The sequence below is a fragment of the Carassius carassius genome, chromosome 25 (assembly GCF_963082965.1).
Source record: "Carassius carassius chromosome 25, fCarCar2.1, whole genome shotgun sequence".
Lineage (NCBI taxonomy): Eukaryota > Metazoa > Chordata > Actinopteri > Cypriniformes > Cyprinidae > Carassius > Carassius carassius.
The window spans coordinates 5,720,200-5,746,615 of record NC_081779.1 but is presented as its reverse complement, the minus strand read 5'-3'; the positions used below and the strand labels follow the sequence as shown (position 1 = coordinate 5,746,615).

At 36.6% G+C, this 26,416-nt stretch overlaps 1 protein-coding gene and 1 long non-coding RNA gene across 3 annotated transcripts in view; one reads left to right on the top strand and one right to left on the bottom strand.

Annotated features, from left to right (window-relative positions):
* fam135b (family with sequence similarity 135 member B) overlaps positions 1-24,312 on the top strand; it is a 65,446-nt gene extending 41,134 nt beyond the window's left edge. Inside the window, exons 5-20 of the mRNA XM_059509114.1 lie at positions 2,980-3,050; positions 6,608-6,781; positions 8,068-8,191; positions 10,722-10,875; positions 12,377-12,426; positions 12,581-12,736; positions 15,470-15,543; positions 15,721-15,875; positions 16,714-18,832; positions 19,423-19,589; positions 19,711-19,802; positions 20,124-20,221; positions 21,188-21,339; positions 21,823-21,933; positions 22,015-22,128; positions 23,637-24,312. Coding sequence (XP_059365097.1) covers positions 2,980-3,050; positions 6,608-6,781; positions 8,068-8,191; positions 10,722-10,875; positions 12,377-12,426; positions 12,581-12,736; positions 15,470-15,543; positions 15,721-15,875; positions 16,714-18,832; positions 19,423-19,589; positions 19,711-19,802; positions 20,124-20,221; positions 21,188-21,339; positions 21,823-21,933; positions 22,015-22,128; positions 23,637-23,842 — 4,017 coding nt within the window. The 3' untranslated portion in view covers positions 23,843-24,312. The remainder of the gene's footprint in view (positions 1-2,979; positions 3,051-6,607; positions 6,782-8,067; positions 8,192-10,721; positions 10,876-12,376; positions 12,427-12,580; positions 12,737-15,469; positions 15,544-15,720; positions 15,876-16,713; positions 18,833-19,422; positions 19,590-19,710; positions 19,803-20,123; positions 20,222-21,187; positions 21,340-21,822; positions 21,934-22,014; positions 22,129-23,636) is intronic.
* LOC132103985 (uncharacterized) lies at positions 10,915-22,525 on the bottom strand. 2 transcript variants are annotated; one of them, XR_009423499.1, is made up of 4 exons: positions 22,351-22,525; positions 21,988-22,109; positions 15,770-15,894; positions 10,915-10,961 (listed from the first exon to the last, which is right to left on the bottom strand). It is a non-coding gene; the product is annotated as an uncharacterized LOC132103985 (long non-coding RNA). The 2 variants fall into 2 exon arrangements; XR_009423498.1 differs by having other exon boundaries at positions 22,002-22,109.
* Positions 24,313-26,416: the final 2,104 nt, after the last annotated feature.

Genomic DNA, 26,416 nt, shown 5'->3' with positions numbered 1-26,416 from the left:
ACTAAAGCGAGTGAATGTAAGGAAAGCAGCCGGACCTGATGGGATTTCTGGCCGTGTTCTGCGGTCCTGCGCTGAACAGCTCGCTGGTTTGTTCACATCCATTTTTAATGAGTCTCTTGCTACATCGGTGGTTCCCACCTCCTTCAAAAAATCTGTCATCATCCCTGTGCCTAAGAACAATAAACCCTCTTGTCTGAATGACTATTGTCCAGTTGCTGTCATGTCAATACTCATGAAAGTCTTCGAGGGACTGGTTAAAAACGTCATCTGCTCCTCCATCCCAGATACTTTAGACCCTCTTCAGTTTGCCTATCACCCAAACAGATCCACTGATGATGCCATCTCTCACATCCTGCACTCTTCTCTCACACACATTGACAGCAATAACGGGAACTATGTAAGGCTGCTATTTATCGACTATAGCTCAGCTTTTAATACTATAGTCCGCATAAAGCTAGCTTCTAAACTCATGGACCTTGGCCTGACTTCTTCACTCTGCAACTGGATTCTTGATTTCCTCACTGGAAGACCTCAAGTGGTGAAACTAGGCCAGTACACCTCCAATTCCATCACCCTGAACGTAGGAGCCCAACAGGGCTGTGTCCTGAGTCCCCTGGTTTACTCTCTCTACACACATGACTGCGTGTCTTCGCACAGCTCCACATCTATAATCAAATTTGCTATTGATACTGTGGTTCTGGGCCTCATTCACAACAATAATGAGACCGCATACTTGGATGAGGTAGAGAAATTAACATAATGATGCCAGGACAACTGTTTCTCTCTGAATGTGAGCAAAACTAAAGACCTGATTGTAGACTTCAGGAAGAGGCAGCAGCAGCCCTATACTCCTCTTATGATCAGCGAGACCCCTGTGGAGAGGGCGAGCAGCTTCAAGTACCTTGGTGTAAACATCTCTGAGGACCTGTCTTGGACTACATACATTCAAACACAGGTTAATAAAGCCAGACAAAGACTGTACCATCTGCGACAGCTGAGGGAATTCAGGGTTTACCAGCAATCCTGAAAACTTTCTATTCAGGGGCTATAGAAAGTGTATTGACTCAGTGTACCTCAGTGTGGTATGGGAACAGCTCCAGTCAAGACTGCAAAGCCCTGCAGAGAGTTGTGAGTGCATCTCCGGGTCTGCTTTCCCCTCTCTGCAGGACATCTACCTCAAACGCTGCAAAAGCAGAGCTGTTAAAATCATCAAGAACTATATCCACCCCAGTAACCATCTTTTCACTTTGCTGCCATCTGGTAAGCGCTTCCGTAGCCTGATGGCAAAAACCAAGAGGAAGAGTTTCTTTCCCCAGGCCATATGGCTCTTAAACTCAAAACCAGCCTCTTAACATCTTCATGTCTCCACTTAAAGTTCACTTTATCAGTAAGATATTCTTTATTCACTACCTCACATTGACACACTGACAGTGTCAACCTGTTTTGCACATTTGCCTCTTGTACATTCCTGTGTATCTTAATATTTAAGACTACAGTATAATGCACATATGCACATTGTACATCCCTGTGTATCTTAATATTTAAGACTACACTTTCATGCACATTATTTTGCGTTCTATATTTAATTCTACAGTATACATCTTTTTTATATTTTATTCTTATATTTTTACTGTTTACTTTTATTTCATTCTTTCATAGCTATATTTATGTATATTTTCATCTGTGTTGTATTCTTTAATAATTGCACTGTCCATGGAGCGGACCTAACTCACATTTCACTGCTGGTTACATATACTCTATATAATTGTGTATGTGAATAAAATCTTGAATCTTGAATCAAATATATTGAAGAAAACCAACAAAAAGAAAGCTACACTCTTCAAAGAATGTCTTTACCTTTCACAGCACAGTACCATATAAAAATATTATGACCAATTGTGCCATACTGCCTCATTTTAGATTAAATATATGAAATGGGTATGAGAGCGGCAGAGAGACGCAGGGAATTGTGGGTGAGGAGAGTGTCTTATCAGATTTCTACGGCCATCTTTCTTATTAACCTTGAAGCAGTTATCTGTGGCTGCTCTCCTCGCTGTCTCTCCCTCTCAGATAAGACTTCTAAAAATAGCTTCAATTTCCCCAGAGTGTGAGTTTAATCAATCTGTGTATCAATAATTGTAGCAGCCCTGTTTGTTTTCAAACATCGGCAGAGTGCGGCGGTTTCTCAGAACAGGACGGAACCTTCTGTGTAAATCACATCAGGGTTTGTTTCTAAAGGAGATCTGAGGGAACAGCACAGGCTAAAATCATGTTTTCATTTGAAACATTCTTCATCTCATGTTTTCATTGAGAACATAATGGGTTTGCACATGAGAGCACAAATAATTAATGTGGTTCTGTTTATTCAGACATGATCACAAAGATTCTGCAAATGGGAAACAATAATGTAATGTGAGGCATGTGAAATAAAAATGTAAATACAAATAAAATAAAAAAAGCATGATCACATAAAGAGGCCAAGATTCATGTGGTTCTGCACATAGGAAACAACATTGTTGAAAATCATGGAAAGACATGATGAATAACAACACCTCAGGACAGGTCTGCTAAAAATGTTATACTTTTTTTTCGCTAGATGGACAATAAAACATTCATGGAATAACCAGCCATACATAAGGATCAAAATGCAGAGATCATAAAGACAGAATCCAATCACCCAAACACCCCGGCAACCGCTCAGAACATTTTAGCGGCTACAAAGCAATAGTTTCATGTTTTTTGACTGAAGTATTTGACCAGTTGACAGTTCATTAAGTGCCCTTATTATGCCATTTCATGCAGTGAGTAATGTAGTTGTATGAGAGTATAAATGATCTGCAAAGTTTTTAATCATTCAAATTTGGCTGGATAGTTAATAACATCTTTCTGAACTCAGAACACATATTTAATATTGCTTTACACAGACTTTAAAGTTCTGCGGTTAGCTGTGATTAACAGGTATGTTGACTTCTCTCTAAGGTGGAGGAAGCTGTGAGTGAGGTGGACGTCCAGCTCAAACTAGATCTGCACTTCACTGACAATGAACAGCAGTGAGTATCTCACCCTTTTTTCCATCTTATTCCATCTCTGCATCATCACTTCTTGTGTTCGGAATGGCTTATACTATTATGCTATTTTTGCAGCATATGGTCAGAATATTTTCAGTATGCAGGGAATGACATTCTTATTTACCTAAGTGTATATGTTCTGCTTGTGTATTAAACATTGAGTACTGCCTCCCACAATGCAATGCACTTGATCTTCCATGTACAGAGTGACAAATGAAAAAGCAAAATGATTTTTAATGCTGCAGACCACATCAAATTGAATTCAAAAGTTTGGGGTCGGTAAGATTTTTTTTTATGTGTTTTTTATGTGTGAAACAAGGCTCTTATGCTCTCAAAGGTTGCATTTATTTGATCAAATGTAAAAACTGTAGTATTGTGAAATATTGTGAAATAACAGTTTTCTATTTGAATATGTTTTAAAATATAATTTATTGATGTGATGCAAAGCTGTATTTTCAGCATCAAGATTACTCCAGTCTTCAGTGTCACATGATCCTTCAGAAATCATTCTAATAGTGATGTGACATGGGGCCAAGTATGGTGACCCATACTCAGAATTAGTGCTCTGCATTTGTCCCATCCAAAGTGCACACACACAGCAGTGAACCCACAGACACCATGAACACACACACAGAGCAGTGGGCAGCCATTTTTTGCTGCGGTCCCCTTAGAGCAGTTGGGGGTTCATACACTCCCCCCACCATAGACGGAGGGTGAACCAACTCCAGGGTAAGGCTAAAAACAGCCAAATATATTAACAGGTTGGCCACCACACAGCGTGTGTCAATGTGCTCAGAGCGCACACTCTTCAACAGTACGCAGATATGTGGTGCACACTATATCACTTCATTATAAATAACCCGCAGAAGAAACTTTGAGTATAGGCTACAGACCTCGTTCTGTTGTCAGCTAAGTCATGAAATCACCCGTTGCGATTAAAACTGCAAACTGCATGTACGCAGAACACAAGAACGTCTCCAAAATGTATGTACTAAAATATATTCTGCAATTCGAGTTTACCATAAGGCACAAGATGAAATGTATTTTTTTATTTGTAATTTAAAGCACAAATAAATGTGAGCACAGTGCACTTATACTAGAAAATATGCGAAAATGAAAATGCATAAAATAACTAATTTTATATTCTGGCATTTATGACTGTTGACTGTGGCCTTAAAAAAAAAAAAAAAAAAAAAGATCAGTACGCATGCCTCATCCAGGAGTATGCAATTTTGGAGAGCAAGCATTTGGGAGTTTCTAGAAGCTGAATAAACAATAAAGCTATAGTGAGCCCCTTTCTTAAAATACCTGGAGGTGAGGAATAATACAAAAATTGTCATATTCACCCAGTATTACTTGATTTAATTTACAAATATCTCAATTACAGTTAAGCAGAAATTAATTGTACTCAGCTGTGTTTTAGACATTAAAACAGTCCAGTACATTATAATCAAACATTTTTATATTGAAATAATGAAGATTTCTGTGCCACCCAAGACTGGTTGCTGGCCCCTCCCTGGCCACCCCTATGAAAAATATCCTGGCTTCGCCACTGTGTATTAAACATCATAAACACGTCTTTTTTGGCAAGAACCAGACATGGGTGTCATGTAGGGTAAATACATACATACATATACAGTACAGACCAAAGGTTTGGACACACCTTCTCATTCAAAGAGTTTCCTTTATTTTCATTACTATGAAGTTTAAGCATCTCAAGATTCAAGTTATTCTTATAGTCATTGTATCGGCTGATTTTCTCAAAAACCAAAACTATCGTTATAATCACTAAAGCTGTATAAACTGTGAAATGAATCTCTTGTACATACATCTGCGCTTAGCTTTGTTGTTTATGATGAGGGAATTCGCAAGACTCCGGAATTCAGCCAGCGAACGCGCACAGCAAAACTGATGAGTTTAAGCGATGACTCATCTGAACGCTTCTGTTTTGCCATTGCATTCCTAAGCTCAAAAGAATTGTGTGTGATTGGTTAAAATGTGCAACACTGTGAAAACGCCCAAAATAAAATATGGCGCAACATGAGAAGATCTTAATTTAATGCTGCAATTGACGCTGTCTATTCATATTCACTTTGTTAGCAACAGACGTAATAGATTATATTATATAAGGCTAAGCCTTCCCCAGCCTCACACACGCTCCGCCTATGCCCCCCACCTACAATCCCTGCCGGTATGAGACTCGAACCCGCAACCTTTTGGATTACGAGTCCAACTCTCTAACCATTAGGCACGACTTCCCCCATTGCTGATTTGGTGCTCAAAAACATTTCTTAGAATTTTCAATGCTGAAAACAGTTACAAAGGTGCAGTAAATGATTTGTTTACTGCACATTTAATATTTTTTGCGAAAACCATTACTCTTTTACTTTTTTTTGCCACATTTGATTAGTACGTCCTAGCTAAGTACACTTAATAATTTCTTTAAAGAAATAATAACACTGACACTAAACTTTTGAATGGTATTGTGCAGTATATGCCCATAATGAAAGACTAGGCTTCTCCATACTGTAGTATATACGATTTATTGCCAAATGTTTTTTATAATAATAATTTCACAATAGTATGTCAAACAGAAAACGTTATGCAGTCCATCCAATATTGAATAGTATCTTCACATTTGGCAGTGCGATGGAACAATGTCAACAAAGACAATTTAAAAATCAACACTATTGCTTCCTGTAGGTGAAAATGGAAGATGATCAAACAAACTGAATTGTGTATTCCACACAGCACACTCCATTCAGTACATTTAGTCAAATGTAGTAGGTCATGTAGTTATAACAAACATACAGGTGACAACAACTCACTGAATTAAACATGCAACATAATGAGGTTGTGTGACAATAATACACTTTGCATACACTTTGAAATATTTGCATATTATTTCACATACTATTAAAAAAAAATTGTTTGCAGTTTATACATACACTATATACAACTATTCTCTCCCTCCTTCCTGTCATCTGCATGATCTCTTTGTCTGTCGCTATTTAAGGAGCTGAGGTGAGAGAGTTTGCAAGAGCTTAAAATACTCTCTCTCTCACACACACACACACACACACACACACACACACACACACACACACACACACACACCTGTCTCAAAGCAGCACAAATGAGAGCAATTACTTGTGCCTCTTACCTGCACCAGAGCCCCTGAGCTCAGAGTGGCACCCCCGTGGGCCCCGTGGCCCCTGAGCTCTGCAGGGATGACAGTGAGGCGAGCTTTTTATCTGCACTCTGTGTCCATCTCCTTTACATCCTCATGTTCTCTCTCCTTCTCCTAAGTTTTCTTTATTCAGATCTTTTTCTTTTTCTCTTGCTCTTTTTCTCTGGCTGCCACATCTTAGTACAGTTGTGCAAACTTGAGACAATTCTACCTAACTTGTTGATGAATGAATGAATGAATGAATGAATGAATGAATGAATTAATGAATGAATTAATGAATGAATGGAATGTGAAGACTAGTATGACTGTGTCTTTCTATAACGTGTGCTATCTTGTGTTTGTGTGTTAGGTTGGCGGATATCTCTTCAGTGCCTCTGATTAGCAGCAGGACTTTGGGATTGCACTTCCATCCACACCAAGGCCTACACCATCATCTGCCCGTCATGTTTGACTATTTCCACCTGTCTGTCATCTCCGCCTCGATCCATGCCTCCTTGGTGGCACTGCACCAACCACTGATCAGGTGATCAAACAAACTCCGCCCCACCAGTGCTCAGCCTATCAGCGGTTTAGGGCACTTTACCATAGCTTCAAAATTTATTTTGCTGATTTGTTTTATTATTTGTTGTTTTTATTATTGTTGCTTTGTAATATAATACATTTATTTTTATTTGAAAAAAATATATAATAATATTTGCCTTAATCAACTAATGATTAAATTATCCAAATTAAATTACATCAAGTAATAATAATAATTATTATTATTATTCTATGTAATTTAATCATTAGTTGTGTGAAAGCAATTTTTTTTTTCCAAATAAAAATAAATGTATTATATTACAAAGCAGCAAAAATTTAATTATTATTGTTATTATTAATGAATTATTATTAATTAATGTTATTATTAATGAATTATTATTAATCATTATTATTATTATTATTATTATTATTTATAGTTACTAATGACTAATATTTTAGTTTAAATAAATATTTATTAAATAAAACATTTATAATAAATGTAGTTCTCATTCGCATTCACACTTTATATAACCCAATATGACTGTATACAACAACAACAACAACAACAACAACAATAATAATAATAATAATAATAATAATAATAATAATACAACATCACCAGTTATTTTATGTATAGCAATTTTTTTTTTGATAATTTCATGATTAATTTAGCAAGGCAAGTATTATTTATTTACATTACATACTTTTTTTCTTTTAATAAATATTGAATTAAATATTTTTAATTAAATTAAATTACAAAGCAAAAATGTGCTTGTTAGCATGGTCACATCAAATTGCCAGCTTTTCTGGTTGAATGGTGAATACTGTGTATAGTCTGTTGGATCTGTACCTGTTGTTCGTAGGAGGTGTTACTGGCAGGATGTGATGTATTTTCACTGCCGTAGATCTGTTCTTTAATAGTCAGCTTTTAAAGTGCTAGATCGTTCTCTGACCTCTCCTGAAAGTAAAATTTTCAAATCCGAAGTGTGTGTGTTTGTAAGCTGTTATTGTGTAATGGTTTTCAGAGAACAGAAGCCTCATTAGTTACAAATATTTTCAAGACTGACTTTTACAAACTAATCAGGCATTTGTGTGTCTTTGGGTTTTCCATGAGGACCAGCAGGAATTGTTTTGACACAGATATGTTGTACGAATGATCATCCATGCCTGGATAATGGAATATCTTTTGAGCTGTTCCCACTGAGATCCCTTATGATAATCCAGTTGGTAACAGCTGCACACACTGATCACTCCACAAGTACTCACAGCCTGTCATTTGTCTTTCTCTAGTTTCGCGCGCAGTGGTAAGGGGGCGTGGCTGGGTAAAGGCTCTCCAGAGAGTAAAGCTCCACCCTCTGCAATGTCAGTGGAGAATATGTTTGGGGCGGGATATTGCAAACCTGTGCCAACAGAGGTAACCACATTCATCTAACATGATCATCATAACTCATCATTTTGCATATGCGCATAATCACGAAACGTTTAAATGACTGTACTGAACTCGATTTTAATTTAATTCAGTCCTGCTATCTCACATCTAACCTGAATGCTGATAGCACTGAAACTGGTCTGCGATGCTCTTCTGGGCTTGTAGATAGTTCAAGTCTTTTTATTTTTTTTCTGACTGGATGAACGGAGAGCTTTCTCTTGCCTGTGGAGATTTCCATTTAGGCAGGAAATCCTAACGAGGCTGCTTGTCTCCGTATGGGTCCTACGTTAACACCCCCCCTGCAGGGCACTTTATTAAGTACAGCGTTTCTCTGGAGGGAGGCAGCGTTTGATCATCGTAACAAGCCCAGCTTTAACGGCCTCGAACATGAGAGCAAGCATCTCTCTCTCTCTCTCTCTGCTTTCTATAAGGACTACTACTTTACAATGAAGGACATAATGTGCTGCTTTTCACTCTGTGACATAAGATAAGGTTATCAAGCTTATTAGGTGATAAGTTAGTTGCAAAAGCAACATATAGTTAAACCAAAATGTATCTAGACACTTAAAAAAAAATAATTCACCCCAAAATAAATAATGTACGCACCTTTATTCCAAACCCCTTTAGCTTTCTTTCATCTGTAGAACACAAAAGAGAAATTTAGAAAGATGTTTTCATTATTAAATGCATTAGATACTATTAAATTTATGCAAAACTGCATTTTAAATGATACAATTCTGAATCAAACATCAGCCTTTAGTTCAGTGAACAACAACTTCAAAGTCAATTTAGAATAAATACAATTTTAAGTAAATTTGAATTTTATTCACTCATTCTCGGTTTACTGCTGCAGTTGAACCAGATCAGACTGATTCCTAAACAAATCATTCAGACTAGTTTTGTGAATCAGATGATTGACTGAAAAGATTCAACTCATACAAACACTCTTTCGTGAATTGGACATCAATACTTCTCTAATGAGGTTCTGTATGGTTTCAGATTTGCATGAATGTATTTCTACACATGTTGACCGCAAACAGATGACACTATCCCACAGTACAACTGGAACATTTACTCTACCTTTTGCACACAATTTCTTACATTCAATTTGTCTCTGTGAACTATGACCTATGTTGATTGTATGTGAGAGAAATATTGACTTGTGTATTTTCCAGCTGTCACAGGTACTAAAATGTGAGAAATGTCAGTAGAAAGCATCTGTTTGAGTCAAAAGGACATAACTGAATGTAGATTACAAAGCTTCACACATATAATGACAGCGTTCAGCACTCTCTTTACAAACATACACACAGATATTACACAGTATACACAAGTATGCAAGTAAAGACATAATAGAGGCCCAACAAACTCACAATCACCCCTACATCAGCAGTTACAAGCCTTTGCTCCAAACATTTAAAGCATCACCTGCGTTTTCTGTTAATAATAAAATTGTACATTTAAAAATAACTTGTATTTAGTGTTTTAGATTCATAGAAGCCTGTGTTTCCACACTAGTATGAAAAGGTAACAAGGTACTGCTTTTGACATTTTATTTTATGACACTTTATTATAGTGAAACTTTACAGACTCTACAGATCAAATGTGTGTGTCTTTAATAAATAATAATTTAATTTCAGCAGGGACACATTTAATTGAACAAGAGTGACAGTAAAAATATTTATAATGTTTCAAAAGATTTTCAAATTTCAAATAAATGCTGTTCTTTTGAACTTTCTGTTCATCAAAAAAGAAAAGAAAACATGTCTTATGGCTTCCATTAAAATATAAAGCAGCACTACAGTTTTTAAAATGGATAATAATGAGAAATGATTCCTGAGCAGCAAATCAGTATATTAGAATGATTTGTGAAGGATCATGTGACACTGAAGTCTGGAGAAATTAATCAAATATAAATCGTAATCAAATAGAAAATAGAAATTGTAATAATCTTTCACAATTTTACTGTTTTAACTTTATTATGTCGATTTGCTTTTACCGAGAAATGTGAAAATTGCTGAAAATACATCAAAAAGACATTATGTTAAAAATAGACATCCTATAAATGATCTTAATATATACAACTATTCTCGATGTAGTTATGAGTTCATATGTTTACATTACGCTACATTAGATCTGTGCACTTCCTGTCGGCGGGATGTCTCTCGTTCTCCATATGCGAGTGCCACGTATGCACACTTCTCCTATTTTACTGCTTGGAAACTGACTGAGTTTAAAGTTTTACTCTGTGTTTGATCTTCATCTAATTATTGAGCTTCGGGCTCGACCAAACAAATATACAGCTGCTGCTCATAACAACCACTTCACACAAATATGATATCAGATGGACAGACAGACAGGCAAGGTGTCTTGAGGAATTATATATTTCTATTTTCCTTGTTCAGAGTTTAGCTACCTGGTTATGTGTGTGCAGAAGTAACAGGGAAGAAGTGTGACACGCAGTGAAATCTGACCTCCACTCGTATATCCTGTGTGAATGTATGTTTGTTTACAGGGCAGTTTTTACGTGCCGTCGGAGAACTGTCTGCAGAGAGCTTACACGTGGCACCGGCGCATCTGTAAACTGTTGCTGGCGGCTCAAAGATCTCTGCGCTTCTATTACACGACGCTAATGAAGGAGATCCCTCAACTGCAGCACATAGAGATGGGTATAATCACAAACTCTTATGAAACCCAAGTTCCCTGTAATCATTTACTCACCCTAATGACCTTCAAAATCTATATGGTGTTCTTTCTTGGGAAACAAAAAGCACACAGTTTTCATGAATTGAAAAAAAGGACATAAAAGAATCCATAAAAGTAGCTAAAACAACTTTGAATCCATTCGATAGTTGTTGTTGTTTTTAATATTTCTATTCAACACAACTAATTTTAAAATTGATAATAAGAAAAGTTTCTTGAGCAGCAAACCAGCATATTAAATTGATTTCTGAAGGATCATGTGACACTGAAAACTGGAGTAAAGCTGCTAATGAAATTCATCATTGCAGGAATAAACAACATTTTATTTATTGATAATCTCAGTCATGCTTTCACATTTAAAGCCTGACTTATTCACTGTGGTTGAGAGAAAAACAGAGCCAAGATTTGTTTTACAGTTGACAGCAACATGAGTGAGTAAATAAGAATTTTATGTATGAATTAAAGTGCCCCTTTTATGGATTTTTGAAATCTATCTTTCATGCAGTGTGTAACACAGCTCTAAGTGAATGAAAACACACTGCAAAGTTTTAAATCTAGAAGTGCACCGTGTATAAAGTTATTGTCTCTCAAATGAGTCGACTCTGAATCATTGAAACGAGTCGTTTTTAAAATGAATCCCAAGCCGTTTCATGTTGACATTAACATGAAACATTAGCATATTGCCCGCCCACTTGTTGGTCTTTTTGCTTGGTCTGAATGAAAATGCAAATTCATTCTTTGCCACTAGCAAACAAACAAAGCTTTATCAGGCATCAGGCATGATGAAATGACAATGAGACCAATCGACCAATTACCGTCACGCAAAGGAGGGGTTTGGAAAAATGAATTGTTTAGCGAATTGTTTGGGAGTTGGCAAGTTAGCAAGTAAGGTAAAAAAAATAAATGCATATTATAAGACAATAAAAGTTTTTTTGACCTTGCATAAATTGCATAAGTTGTTGGGGTACAGAGCCCTGCATAACATGACATGCAAGAAAAAATAAATAAATTGTGTGCATGGTTTAGTAATTTGTTTCCTCAATGTATTGTACTAAAACCTGCACATGATTACTATTTTATTCCCTCAATTTGCTAAATTGTGTGCACAATTAAAAAATGGAGGGAACAAATTAATAAATCGTGCACATGATTTACCCTACTATTTTTTTCCCAGCATGCCATGTGCGAGACTCCGAAGTTATGAAGAAGTTGATGAACTGAGATACGAACCTTTTATTTAATTGAAATGACATATGATTTCATTTCATTAATGGGGCACTTTAACTTTAAAGCAACATTGAGGAGGAGCAGGTGAAACTTAAATATTTCTATGACTTAACACAAGCATATAAATGCTAATAAAAAAATGAAAGTGAATAGTTTTAGAAATTAAAAAAAATAATAATAATAATTAAAATGGTCCTTAAAGAAAAGTATGTAACTCTCTCCTTATGTTCTCATTTCCAGAGGACCTTCCTTTTGAAGAAACATTAAACCAGCTCACCACTGAACTGCAGGTTTGTGAAACAATTTACTCATGAAGTTCCTGTAAAAACACCATTAATATGATGATGCAGGTAAAACACCTTCACAATAATAAGTATTGTTCTGTGGCTAAATAAGATTGATTGTTTTAACTCTCTCTCTCTCTCTCTCTCTCTCTCTCTGCAGTTGCAGAGCGGTCATGAGAAGGTAGCAGAACAGATCAGTAAAGATCTGACTCAGCTCTGTGCTCAGCTGTCAGCTCTTTGGACACAGTTTTTGGAAGCCACGGTTCCTAATCCACATATCCGCTCACATCTGGCCCAGGAGCACCACACACTCAGGGTGAGAGAGGTTTTATATTGGGCTGGAAAGTCCTGGACTACATTTCTTGTTGAATATCATGATTCATTTAGAAATATGTCGCATTTGAGAAGTAAAATGAGTTGCAAAGGCTTCTTGAGCATGTTAGGTCTTCTTTTCTAACCCTTGGTCATGAGATCTTGCTACAAATGGTGCTAAAGCCTGATTTGCAGGGTGAATTTTGACAGTGTGACAGTTTATTTTTACTTTATGAAATGCACAAACAGCTCATTTAATAATTATGGCAACAAACTAACATGAATCCCTGATTACAAACAGTAGAAGTTTCTAGTTAGTTTCTAGTCAGGCTGATTTAAATTATTGTATGATAAATCCTGGAATAAAATGGGGTTCTAATACCCAGCCTGAATTACCCAGCAACCCTCACAACGCTGCATTCTCTTGAGCAAAGTTTTATAAGTAGAAACCTCATCTCTCTTGATACATATAGTAATTCCACCCACAGGACAGCTGAGCTTTTAATTACAAGAGCTCTGAGTTATTATAATGATGAAAAATATGAAGAGATGAATCCAATTGATATTTTATCATTGGCATGGTTTTATTTCTCTCTCATACGTAAGGTTCCTTTATAAAATATTTCTGCTCACAGTATATATATATATATATATATATATATACAGTGTTGGGGAGTAACTAGTTACATGTAACGGCGTTACGTAATTTAATTACAAAATTATTGTAACTGTAATTAGTTACAGTTACTACGAAAAAATGAGTAATTAAATTACAGTTACTTATGAAATTTTTAACGATTACAAAGGGGATTACATTTGAATATTTACACACATCCACATACAGATTTAACTGATTTCTTTCCCACATTGCACTGACTATTCTGAGACATACCGCCCTAATAATTTCCGGGATGCGGAAACACAGTCTGGTTCGTAGAATCCAGTCATAAAAACGAAATGCCTAACGCGGACGGAATATCCCACATTTTGGATGACTAAATCAAAAGTAGGTCAGTACACTTGAATCAAAACATGAAATCGACTAGTGTCTGTGAATATAAAGCCCCAAAAATGCAATATATGACTTGCACATTCTGCGTGTCTGTGGAAATCAGGCGCGGACTGGACACCGGGAGAACCGGGACAATTCCCGGTGGCCTGGCAGCCGATTTTGCCCCACTATTTAATATCATTATTGTATAATTGCCTGCTGAATGTACTAAAGCGATCATTTGCGAATCCGCCATTTGATAATTAAATCTCTAATAAATCAGGAAGTGTTAGTCATGACTCGCGCGCTCTCCGCGCCTCCGCCAAACGGTTTGGATCAGACTCAGATTAATCAACGCGAGAGAGAGAGAGAGAGAGAGAGAGAGAGAGAGTGTGAGAGAGTGAGTGAGTGAGTGAGAGAGAGAGAGAGAGAGAGAGAGAGAGAGAGAGAGAATAGAGTGGACTGTGGAAGCGCACAGCTGGAGCAGAGAAGCAGAACTACTGTTCAGGGTTTCAGGTCAGTTTCATCTGTAAAGATGCTTTTTTGTCTTTGTTTTTTTATTTAATTAATCAAGCAGCAGCACGTTGCTCATCAGTCATCACTCAAAATACTATATAAAGGACATCATTATTATCAGTTGTAATGTTACAGTAGGAATTTAGCTGAAAAATAATCAGATTTTTTTTATAGGTTTAGGGGGAGCTACGACAGACAACACCACAACCCTTATGAAAATTAACGTTTTAATATTTAACTATAAATCCAGAGAAAATGGTTACTATTGTTTAACTGTGGTAACCAAAAATGTAAAATTATTTTACAAATGTATTTATTTAAAAATAAATACATATCCATTTGCAAAAAAACAAAAACAAAACAAGGTTATTTTACTTTTATATAGGCTAATAAAAGCAAGGTTAATTTTTGTAAGGGAAAAACATGACTCGTGTACAGTATTAGGATTTTTCTATAAAGATATTGTAGTATTGTAGAGTATTGTATTGTAAAGTATAGTTTTGTTCAATCTTGAGTATTAAAGTCATGAGAGAGATGGATAACAGGGCAAAATAAAGAGACTGAAGAGAAAAATGGAAGTGAAGGTGCAGTTCAGGAGAGAACTTTAAATTATTTTGCATGTCCCCAAATTAAAGATTTAAACCTTTTTTTATGTCAGGTCCATACAAAAAAAATAGTTTTGTCCATGAATTTGTTTGTGTGAGTTTGAATTTTCCAGTCTGAATTTTTTTCCCAGTCCGCCCCTCCTGTAAATTAATGGCAAAGACATGGTTTCATTTACTACACATAGGCCTACTGAAGCTCGCAGTGTGTTCAACCTCTGCTGCCTCAATATAGGAGTAAACGAGCACATAAACACAATTTCTAGAACTGCTCTGTGTCACTTCATGTGCATTTTACTTATTTTGAAAAAAAACTATCATCATATACAAAGAGACAGCAGTTTATAAAAAAAAACACCAATATTTCAGGAGTTTATTACACAGAATACGTCACATGCTTATTAGATAACTGTATTTAAGTTGATGTATATGCTTTCATTTATTATTCTTTAATTTTCACAAATTTAGAAAAGTAATCAAAAAGTACTCAAAAGTAATTAGTTACATTACTTTAATAAAGTAATTGAAAAAGTTACACTACTAATCTTGTAATCTGTAACCTATTACATTTCCAAAGTAACCTTCCCAACACTGTATATATATATACTGAATGTGTGTGTCTGTGCAGGTCAGGAGATTTTCTGAAGCATATTTCTTCACTGAACATCCCAAAGAGTCCTCACTCACCTTTCAGGAGGACCTGTGAGTCTTTTATTATAGTATAGTCTCATTCTTTCTCTTTTAAACATGTACTCACATATACATAGCTATGTAAATGGAGAAATAACCTTAATTATTTTAATTAAATCTACTGTAATTAATACTAATTAATAATTAATAAAAGAAAAGTCTGAAACTGCTGAGTATCTTTCATGACAGTATCAACAGACATGCACAGGTGGCCACAGAGATGCGCAACTCTGATTACCTGCTCCAAATGCCTCCACTTCCTGTGGAATGCCTGGACATCGACGGAGACTGGAGCAGCCTGCCAATCATCTTTGAGGACAGATACGTGGACACGCCCTGTTTAGGTGACAACAAGCAGTGACCCTGTTTAAAAGAAAGCAAATGAATGAATGAACAAAAGAATGAGCATCTAAACAAACAAACAAGCAAACAAATGAATAAATGATTGAGCATTTGTTAAACAAACAAATCACAGAATGAATGAGCAAACCTATAAATTAACAAAAGAATAAATGAAGAAACTAAATATTTAGAACTTAAAACTACTGAATCAGTGTACAAACAAATACATATATGAATTGCTATATAAATGATTGCATGAACAAACAAAATGAAAGGCCATAATAATTAATGAATAAAAACAAAACTTTGATCATTTTAAACATACAAATCACTGAAAGAATGAACAAACTTATGAATGGACAAAAGAGTAAATGAACAAACAAAACATCTAGAATAAATAAACAAATAAATATAAGAATTGATGTATAAATCAATAAACAAATGAATAAGAGATCTGAAAAACGAACAGAACTAAAGAATAAACCAATAAGTGAAAAAATGAACAAGCAAACAAATAGCGAACAAAGACAAATGTATTATTAACAGACTAACAAATCAATGAGAAACAAGTGTAAATGAAGTAATGAACCAACAAACTAACAAATGCATGAACAAGAATCCCAATGTTAATTAATGAGTTAACTCAAGAATTTAAGAACAAATTATTGAATAAATGAAAAATAAACCAATCAAATTATTATTATTATATTTTTTAACAATCAAATGAATCAACAAATTAATAGGTCAACTGAACAAACAAAAATACACATTTTAAAGTATCCTCAAGTTTTTATTAAACAAAAAAATATAGTTGAGCACTTTTCTCTTTCTCTGTTCTAGACTACAACCTCCATGTGGAAAATCAGACTGTCTTAAACTCTCAGCCATGTCCTGAGCCAACAGGGTTGAAAGATCAAACCATCAGTCCGGTTGAGGAAACACAGGACACCAATTCACCAGCAACACCCCCTAATGAACCTCCCTGTGAAGATTACATGGACTTGCCCACATACATGGCCCTGATTGGCCAGCAGGAGGACTGCATCACTGACTATAAAGAGACCGGAGCTCAAGGAGAGACTCTGATTGGCCATGTGGGAGAGACTGATATTTATAGAAGCGAATATATCATAACCTCAGATTCAAGAACTGATTCTGTTGATAAGGCCACATGCCAGTGTGAAACTGAGGAAGGATTCAATGTTGACTGTAGGTCTGTAGACAGCGATGAAGCAATAGATACAGATAACCTTGAGAAAGGTAGTTGCCAAAAAGAAGCAGTTGACTTTGTTGAATCTGATCGTTCAGATCTTAAACAAACAAATGTTACCCAAAATACAGATTTTAATACCGTACAGACTTTGCTGCTTGTTCCGACGGATGCTGAAGAACCTCCCAACCTCACCAGCCTTGACAGCTTTGAGTTCTTGCCCACTCATAACCATGACAACCATCTTGAAACACCAGGCAATTCTGGGAGTCTTGGCAACGACGAGCCACAGTCAGTATTAGATAACAGATACATTGAAGCACCTGCAAAGGATTATGGGAGCAAGGATACATCACCAGCTAATCTACTGAACACCAACTCACTGGGAACCGACACTTTAGCCACGTCCCCTACTCGTAATGTTCTACAACAGATCCGTCGCTTGTCTGAAACCCCACCCAAGGGCATATTCTTGGGCGGGGCTAAGCTAATGAACCGCTCCTCCTCCGTAATCTCAGATTCTGGTATTGAGAGTGAGCCAAGCTCTGTGGCCTGGACTCTGGAGGGTCGAGGAATTGTCGGAGGGAGTCGTGACATCTTGCAGAACTTGGCACAGCGTCAGCCGGCGCATCAGAGGTCTTTGGAGGGCCTACAGATGGAAAGTCACGGCAGCCTTCCTACGCAGGCCTCTCTGACCTCCATAAGCTCCCTGCCTTATGAAGAGGAGGAGGAGAGGCAGCTCAATACTTTGACCAAATCCGCCTCAGCACCACAGATCAGCAGTCCTGACGACACAGAGGAAGATCATAAAACACCCAATCAGGAGAAGTTCACGAGTCTCAATGATGAAGCAGCCAATAAGGTTAAACGGAATATTCAAGGCAATTCTAGGGAGGACAGAGAGGAAACAACCAATCAAAAGAAAGGGAATGTTTGTTCGTCACATCAGCTAAGGCAGAGTGAGGAAGCAGCCAAAGAAATGAAGCAGAAACTTCAAGGGGTTACTAAAGAGGACAAAGGGGAAACAACCATTCAGGAGATAGACGTGGATGAGTTGTCCAATCAGGAAACAGCAGATCTTGAATTTGCTAATCCAGTAATGTTACTACACCAGCAATTTGGGACACTCAGTGGTGTTGAAAATGCCACAGTGGAGGAACCAACTGAAAACTCAGACAAATGTCAAGCAAACATATTACTTGAAGCGCATTCTGGTCTAACTGATGACACCACAGAGATCTGTAGCTGTGAAAATGAAAATTGCGAACACAAGGGGGTCCTAGAATCAAACATATATCAAAAGGGCCCCGATGACATCAGTGTCTGTCACATTAATTTGAATGAATTTGAAGTAGTAAGTATGGAGAACCTTCCAGATCCACCAATCAATGCCAAGAGCAGTTACACAATTGCTGCCAATGAGAAAGACATGCCTGCTGATCTCATCATGCTTCCGGTCAATGAGAGAGAACAGCAGGCTGTAGAGGGGCAGAGCCGAGCCAGTAAAGAGCCAAGTACAGGTCTGGCATTCGTGAATAAAAAGGTGGTGGAGGTAGTCAACCTGTCTGTGTCATGTGCTCCCACATGTCTGCCCTTCTCGTCTGTGCTACGTGATTCACCATCGGTTAGCGGAATCTCCACACGCCAGGCCACCTCCCCCATTACCCATCAACCCCTAGGCTCATTTGGAATAATTTCCTCCAACTCCTCATTCGGCACTGATCAGGAAATCAATGAGAGAATGATTAAGTAAGTTAATTTTGGTTATTCACTAATATCAAACAAAATGTATATTTTAGAATTTATATTGTGACGAGTGGGGCGGGGCCGAGTCCCACGGAGGAGATGGAAGGATATAAAACAGGAGCGATGACATTGACGGACGAGAGAGGACCAGGCCTGGATTTTAGTTTGTGTTTTGATTTTGTTTGTGCGCAGCAATCGGCCGTGAGGGGCTGCTGCGCTGTTTTGTGTTTATTTTGATTATTAAAGTTTGATTTGATTGTCCACCGGTTCCCGCCTCCTTCTTCCCGATGATTATGAAGTTTTAATGCGTTACATATATATTTACATTTTCTTACCAATCATAAGGAGGTACGAACATATGTACAGACCGAATTTTCAGCTTCCCCCTTTTTCTTTTTAAAGTGCTCTTGATGCATAAGATGATCTGTAAAGTAAAAAAAAAAAACTAAAGTCTCACGCCCTCTTAAACCGGTTCATTCTAACATGCCCCTGCGTCTATGTCACAATGTGGGAAGATTTGCATAATCCCCTTTAAACAGAACTTGAATGTATTGCTCACTGAATTATTACAGTTTTGCACTGTTGTCTTAAAGCTTCTATAAGGAAAAGGAAGCCATGCTGAGGGAGCTGGTGTTTAGAGGCAATCTCTACAGTGACCTGCCTTACCTCGCCTCCGATCATCCATACTTCCCTCCTGAGGAAGACGACACAGAGTTTGAGGATGGGATCCACCTCGTGGTGTGTGTCCATGGGCTTGATGGTAAGCGTTCAAAACTTGAAGAGATTTGGATTCCTATAGATCTGCCAAATATTTAAGGTGTAAAAAATAATAGCTGCATCTGTAGTAAATAGTTTTGTGTGTGTGTGTTTGTTTTTACCAGGAAATAGCGCAGATCTACGGTTGGTCAAGACGTTTATAGAGCTTGGGCTGCCGGGATCTAGACTGGATTTCCTCATGTCAGAACGCAACCAGGTAGAACATCCGGACCAATCAGCACCGTTGTTGAACTGTATTCAGCCAATGAATTTAAATAAATAAATATAAAAGATTTCATGGTTTATAAATGGAGAAGCAAAAAAAAAAAACATGAACCAGTGAATAGAGTGAAAAAAAATGAAATCAAATTTTCCACTTTTTTTCTGCACAGATCGACAATATTTTTTTTAGCTTATTTTAGCATGCATACAACAACCAATCAGAAAGCTACAATGCCCCTCAACAACCAATCACAACTATGGTTCCAAGTATAAGTTTGATCAGCTTTCTGTTGTCACTGTCATCTTCTGTCTCTAGACGGACACCTTTGCAGATTTTGACACCATGACTGACAGACTTCTGGACGAGATAATTCAGCACATCCAGCTGTATAACCTCACCATCCATCGAATCAGGTTTATAAAAACACAACCTCATTAAAACTCACCATCATATTGATATTATAGCAGCACAACCCCAGTCAATATCAGCATTGCATTAGAGCTCAAACTATGAGTCTGAACAGATGTAGACATTCAATTTTATGCCATCTGAATCCAGATGGAATAGTTACAAAATCAACCAGCAAGGTCTAAACTAGGCCATGTTAACCACCCTGTTAACTCTGACACTATATGACTTCTTAAAACCCTGTGATCACACACATTACACAAAAACACGAAACACAGACTAGCATGCCCCCTTGTGGTTGGGCAGTAGATACATCTGGATAGTCCTTTGGATTTGTCCTTACATCTGGACAGTCATGAACAATTTAACAAATGTATTATCTTTAGCTGCTTACGAAATAGTATGTTGTAGTCAAGGTTTCATTCAAAATGTTTGATTCAGATATCAAGTATGGCATGGAGTATAAAGCTTCAGGTTAAAGATATGCTTTTAGTCAGTAAACACAAAGGTGAATAAACACAGTAGTTGAAGCGTAAAAATAGCTCCTGGATGGCTCCACTGATCCCACTAGAAATGCATAAATTATACTTACTATTACCACAAGATGGCAGTAAATTAAAAGAAAGTCTGTTTGGCATTCAGAAGAAATAAAATCTGAAGATATTCACATAAAACGCTGGAAAATATAACAAATATGTCTCTTAGTTCATATAAAGCTGTTTAATATTAATTTTACAGTCTTTTAATTATTTTTGAATGCACTTCTGAGTCTTTGTTCGTTCTCTGAAGTTTAGAGTTTCAAATGTCTTTTTGAAAGCAAATGGTAAAAAGTTTCATAATGACTCAGAGATTTAATTAAAGCCGTAATTCCTTAATGCAATGTAAGAATAATTTGCAAAGAAATCCTCATTTTGAACTCTTATTTTCGGAAGGTTCAATGCATGACTTTGTTGTTTGTTTCTTTTTGCCAGTTTTATCGGACACTCTTTGGGGAACGTCATCATTCGCTCTGTGCTGACCCGACCCAGATTTCGCTGTTACCTCTGTAAACTGCACACCTTCCTATCCCTGTCTGGACCCCACCTGGGAACACTGTATAACAACAGCACGCTGGTCAGCACAGGTACACACACAAATACAGGCTACACTATTGTTCAAATGTTTAGGGTCAGAAATATTTTATTCAAGAAACTGATTTGTATTCATGTTATAAAAGACTTCTATTTCAAATAAATGCCGCTCTTTTGAACTTTCCGTTCATCAAAGAAAATAATCATATTTTAATGATTTCTTAAGGATCATGTGACACTGAAGAGGGGAGTAATGATGCTGAAAATTCAGCTTTGCATCACAGGAATAAATTACATTCAAAAGTATTCTCAAATAGAAACAAGTTATTTTAAATGGTAATAACATGTCAGAATATTACTATTTTTACTCTATTTTTTCTCAAAGAAATGCAGCCTTGGTGAGCAGAAGAGTCCTAACAGCCCCAAACATTTAATCAGTAGTGTACTGTATATGCAGTCTTTCTAGAGTTCATCGTCACCATTTCCTCAACTTGATGTCGTTCTAACCCACATGACTTTCTATCCTTGTTCTTCAGGTCTGTGGCTAATGCAGAAACTGAAGAAGTCTGGTTCCCTACTGCAGCTCACATTCAGGGACCACACTGACCCGCGACAGACCTTCCTCTACACACTCAGCAAGAAACCAGGTGGAGACACATGGAAAGAAGAGCAAGGATGAACACAAAAACATACACACATACCCATGTTTTTTTACTTTCTTTGTCCAGGTCTGCAGTTCTTCAGGAACGTTGTGTTGGTGGCCTCTCCACAGGACCGATATGTGCCCTTCCACTCGGCACGCATTGAGATGTGTCGGACGGCGCTTAAAGACAGAACCACAGGTCTGTTAGCTCAAAGACTTCCTGTTCCAAACCAGAACTTTTCAGGACAATTTAGCAACACCCTAGCATCCAACTGAAACACTCTAGGATCAATCGCCTCAACTATTAATTTTTACATTTAAAATACAAATAAACCCAAGATTTTTTGAAAGGAAACTGTGATGGGAAATTAAAGGGAGAGCAAGAGGGAAAAGAGCGTTCTTCATTTTATGAGACTGTCACCTCTGAGAGTGGCGTGCCGCTCTTTGACAGGTACTTTTCTCTCGGATTGAGAGACAGATTAGAGAAATCAGCGCCCCTGTGAGTGTCATTGTGACAGTCGAGCGAAGGATACACTCTCTGAGCAGACACACATTAAGACTACGAACACATAGAACAATGGAGGATGCCTTGAAATAGAGACTTCGAAATAAAGACTGTTTAGATCAATGCATAGCTAGCTGCAGACCGCAAACAATAGCAAGAGCTTTCACAACATGGCAAGTTCCAATCAGATTGGTAGGCTTTCCAAGAGTCTGTGTGCGCAGGTTTTTATCAATCCACTTGGAGATGAAGTCATGTTTACGAGTTCTACAGTTTAATTGCATCAAATCTTTGAAACTGAAAAATATGCAAGACTATGGCATGCTGCTGATTGATAATAATAATAAATAATAATAAAAAAAGAACACAAGCAAAAATCTACAATGCATTTACAATGGAAGTCTAAGGGGCAAGGCACTGTACCAGGATAAACGTTACATACAGCTTCCAAAGTATAGCCACACAACTTTAGTTATTAACATGGTCTGTGTAGCTGGTTTCCCTTCTATGTTTTGCAAAAGTCTTAAAAAGTCTTTTATATAAATTTATTAAACAGACAGTTTTCATAAATGAACCAAAGATGCATATATTTGACCAATAATTCAAAAACCGTAATAATGTGAAATAGTATTACTGTATTTTAAAATTATTAGTAATGAAATGGCTGTTTTGTTCTTTAGTGTGTTGTAAAAAGTAATTTATTTATTTGATGGCACAGCTGAATTTTTAGTGTCTCTTGAAATCACCTTCAGAAATAATTTTAATATGCTGATTTTATGCCCAAGAAACATTTTTTATTATGAAAAAGCAGTGAAAGGCAGTTATTTAAATATTTTATTTTTGTGATATATATTTTCAGGATTTATTTTAATAAAATAAAAAAATTAATTCTATTTTATTTTTATGATGCATATTTTCAGTATTCATTTAATGCAATTTTATTTTAAAATTTGTATATACAGATCTTTAGTATTTTTAATTTTCTTTTTTACAAAAAAAAAATTTTGATTATTTTATTTTATTACAATTTTTTCAAGAATCTTTGGTGAATAAAAAGTTCAAGAACAGCTTTTATTTGAAATAGAAATATTTTATAACAATATAAAAGTCTTTTACTGTCTGTTATTAATATGTCATAATACATTTTATATTTAGTAATTTATATTTATAGTTTAATGTAATGTGTTATATTTGCTTTCTAACAGGTCCAGTATATACAGAGATGATTAATAACTTACTCCAGCCATTGCTGAGTGCTCCAAATTGTCGTTTGATCAGGCAGAACGTGTTCCACGCATTACCGAACACGGCCAACACGCTGATCGGACGCGCGGCTCACATCGCGGTGCTTGACTCTGAACTCTTCCTGGAGAAGTTCCTTCTAGTGGCCGGGCTCAACTACTTCAAATAGCCATGGTTTCCAGATGACATCATGCCTTGAGTTGGGTGGGAGAGCCAATCAGATTACATGTCATGTCAGCCAATCACGTTTTATTTCAGAGTCATAATGAGCTCGAGAATTTTTTCAGTTCAGTCTTTGGATGCAAAGAAAAAAACAGAATCTGAATTCAGACAGTAAATATAAAGTCTGTACAGAAAGAACATTGTATACTAAGCAACTAGAGGAAACTAACAGCTGGAGGCCTACACACACCTTAACAAAGCTTTATGACATAGTAACTTAACACTAATTAATCCTAACTGGAGAGTTAATTATATGAATGTAAATTTGGTGTGTAGCTGGTCTTGTAACAACTGCCTTGGTTCTTCATTCCATCAAGTCACCCAATATATGTTTGCTGCGCCGTTCGTAACTTGAAGAGGTCAATATCACTGGCCTTTATACTTGAGTAAATTCAGTCATTGGCGTTTGAGTTTTTCATTACGAGAACACCTCAGTGTTTTCATGTCTCTTTTTACTGAGTCATTCTTTTATAGTTTGTGTGTTTCGACTGTTATGTTGTGAAGCGAAAGTCTCACTGTATAATATGCCAAATCCATTGGGGTTTATGTATTGTGATGGAATACATTCTGTCGGTTTCCCCTTAACCATGTTCATTAGGTGCACAGAGAACATGTTCTGAATGTATTTACCATTCCAGCCTTAACTATCAAAAAAGTGAGTATTTCTAAACATCTTCGATCCATAATTTCATTATGTTCATTCATTTTAAATGGTTAGTTCACTAAAATGAACATTTACTCACCCATTATGTCGCTCCAAAGCTGTGTTCTTCTTTCTTCAATGGAACACAAAGGAGTGTAGCTCCAAAGGTGACAATAATATGATCAATCATTAAAGCTGATTTTAAAATGATACATTCATGTAAGACATTTTTCAAATTAATTTGCTGCTGTTCAGCTGTTTAAATGAGCATCCATAGCTGTCATTCAGGATGACTACATATTCAGGATTGGGTGGGCTCAATTAAATGGAAAAGAGGTTTTGCTATCACATTTACTAGAAAATATATTTCCTTACATTGTTCTCTTGTAAAATACTCTTCTGAATATTAAGGAGCCATTTACACAACAACGTTTTCAGCCAAAAACAGGAAACTTTTTATGCATTTTAGAGTTTACTAACGCTTCTTCAGCAAAGTGTGGATTTACTTTACCAATATTACAACCAACAGCAGAGATGCATCATATACAACATATAATCGTCACTTCCCTACAGGTACTGTTTAATCACAAGGTGACAGTGACAACTACTGGCCTGGCATACGTAATAAAGCATTTTTAGCCATTTTCGCAGATATGTGTAAGCGCAAATCGTTTTGAAATGTTGTCAGGTATACGTGAAACTTTTTAAAAATGCAAGGTAAAAAACTTTTCCATATTTTGATTACATTGTTGTAGTGTAAACGTAGCCTAAGTGGCCGTTTACACAACAATGTTTTCAGCCAAAAATGGGAAACTTTTTATTCGTGTTGCCTGTTTGTTTACACAACAACAGCGTTTTGGGGACTGAAAATGCAAATTTTTGAAAACGGGATTCAAAGTGCAAGCAAAGTTTCTTTTTTTTACTACATCGTTGTCGTGTAAACGATGTTTTTCGTGGTTATTAAAGAATACTTGTATGCATGCCAGGGCTGCATTCATTTGATCAGAATGCAGTAAAATAGTAAAATATTATTACAATTTAAATAAATTTAATTTCTATTTTAATATATTGTAAAATGAAAATTATTAACAAACAAACGATTGTACAGGTGCATCTAAAAAAAGTTATTTAATTTGAAAAGGCAAACTTTCTTATATTCTAGAATCATTGCACACAAACTGAAATATTTTAAGAGTGTTTTTGTTTTCATTCTGATAGTTATTACTTACAGCTTAGGGAAAATTTTAAATTCAGTATCTCAAAAAAAAAAATTACAAAATCTGAATATTTTCTAAAAGATTTCTAAAAATTCTAAAAATTTACAAAACAGAAATATTCAAAATCCCCAAATCAGTTTTAATTATGTACTAAAATCTTGGTTGGGGCTCATTTTGCATGAATTATTGTTTCAATGCAGTTGGAGACCAGCATGTGGCTTTGCTGAGGTGTTATTGAAGCCCAGGTTGCTTTGACAGTGGCTTTAGCTCCTCTGTATTGTTTGTCAGATGTTACTTATCTTCCTCTTCACAATACTCCATATGTTCTCTGTGAGGTACAGGTCAGGTGAGTTGGCTCGCCAATCAAGCACAGTAATATCATGGTCAGCAAACCACTTGGAAGTGGTTTTGGCACTGTGGGCAGGTGCTAAAGTCCTGCTGCAAAATGAAATCAGCCTCTCCATAAAGCCTGTTAGCAGTTGCAAGCATGAAGTGCTCCAAAATCTCCTGGAAGATGGCTACATTAAATTTGGACTTGATAAAACACAATGGACCAACACCAGCAGACGCCACAGCACCCCAAATCATCACTGACTTCAGAAACTTCACACTGGATTCTGTGCCTCTCCAGTCTTCCTCCAGACTCCAGACCTTCATTTCC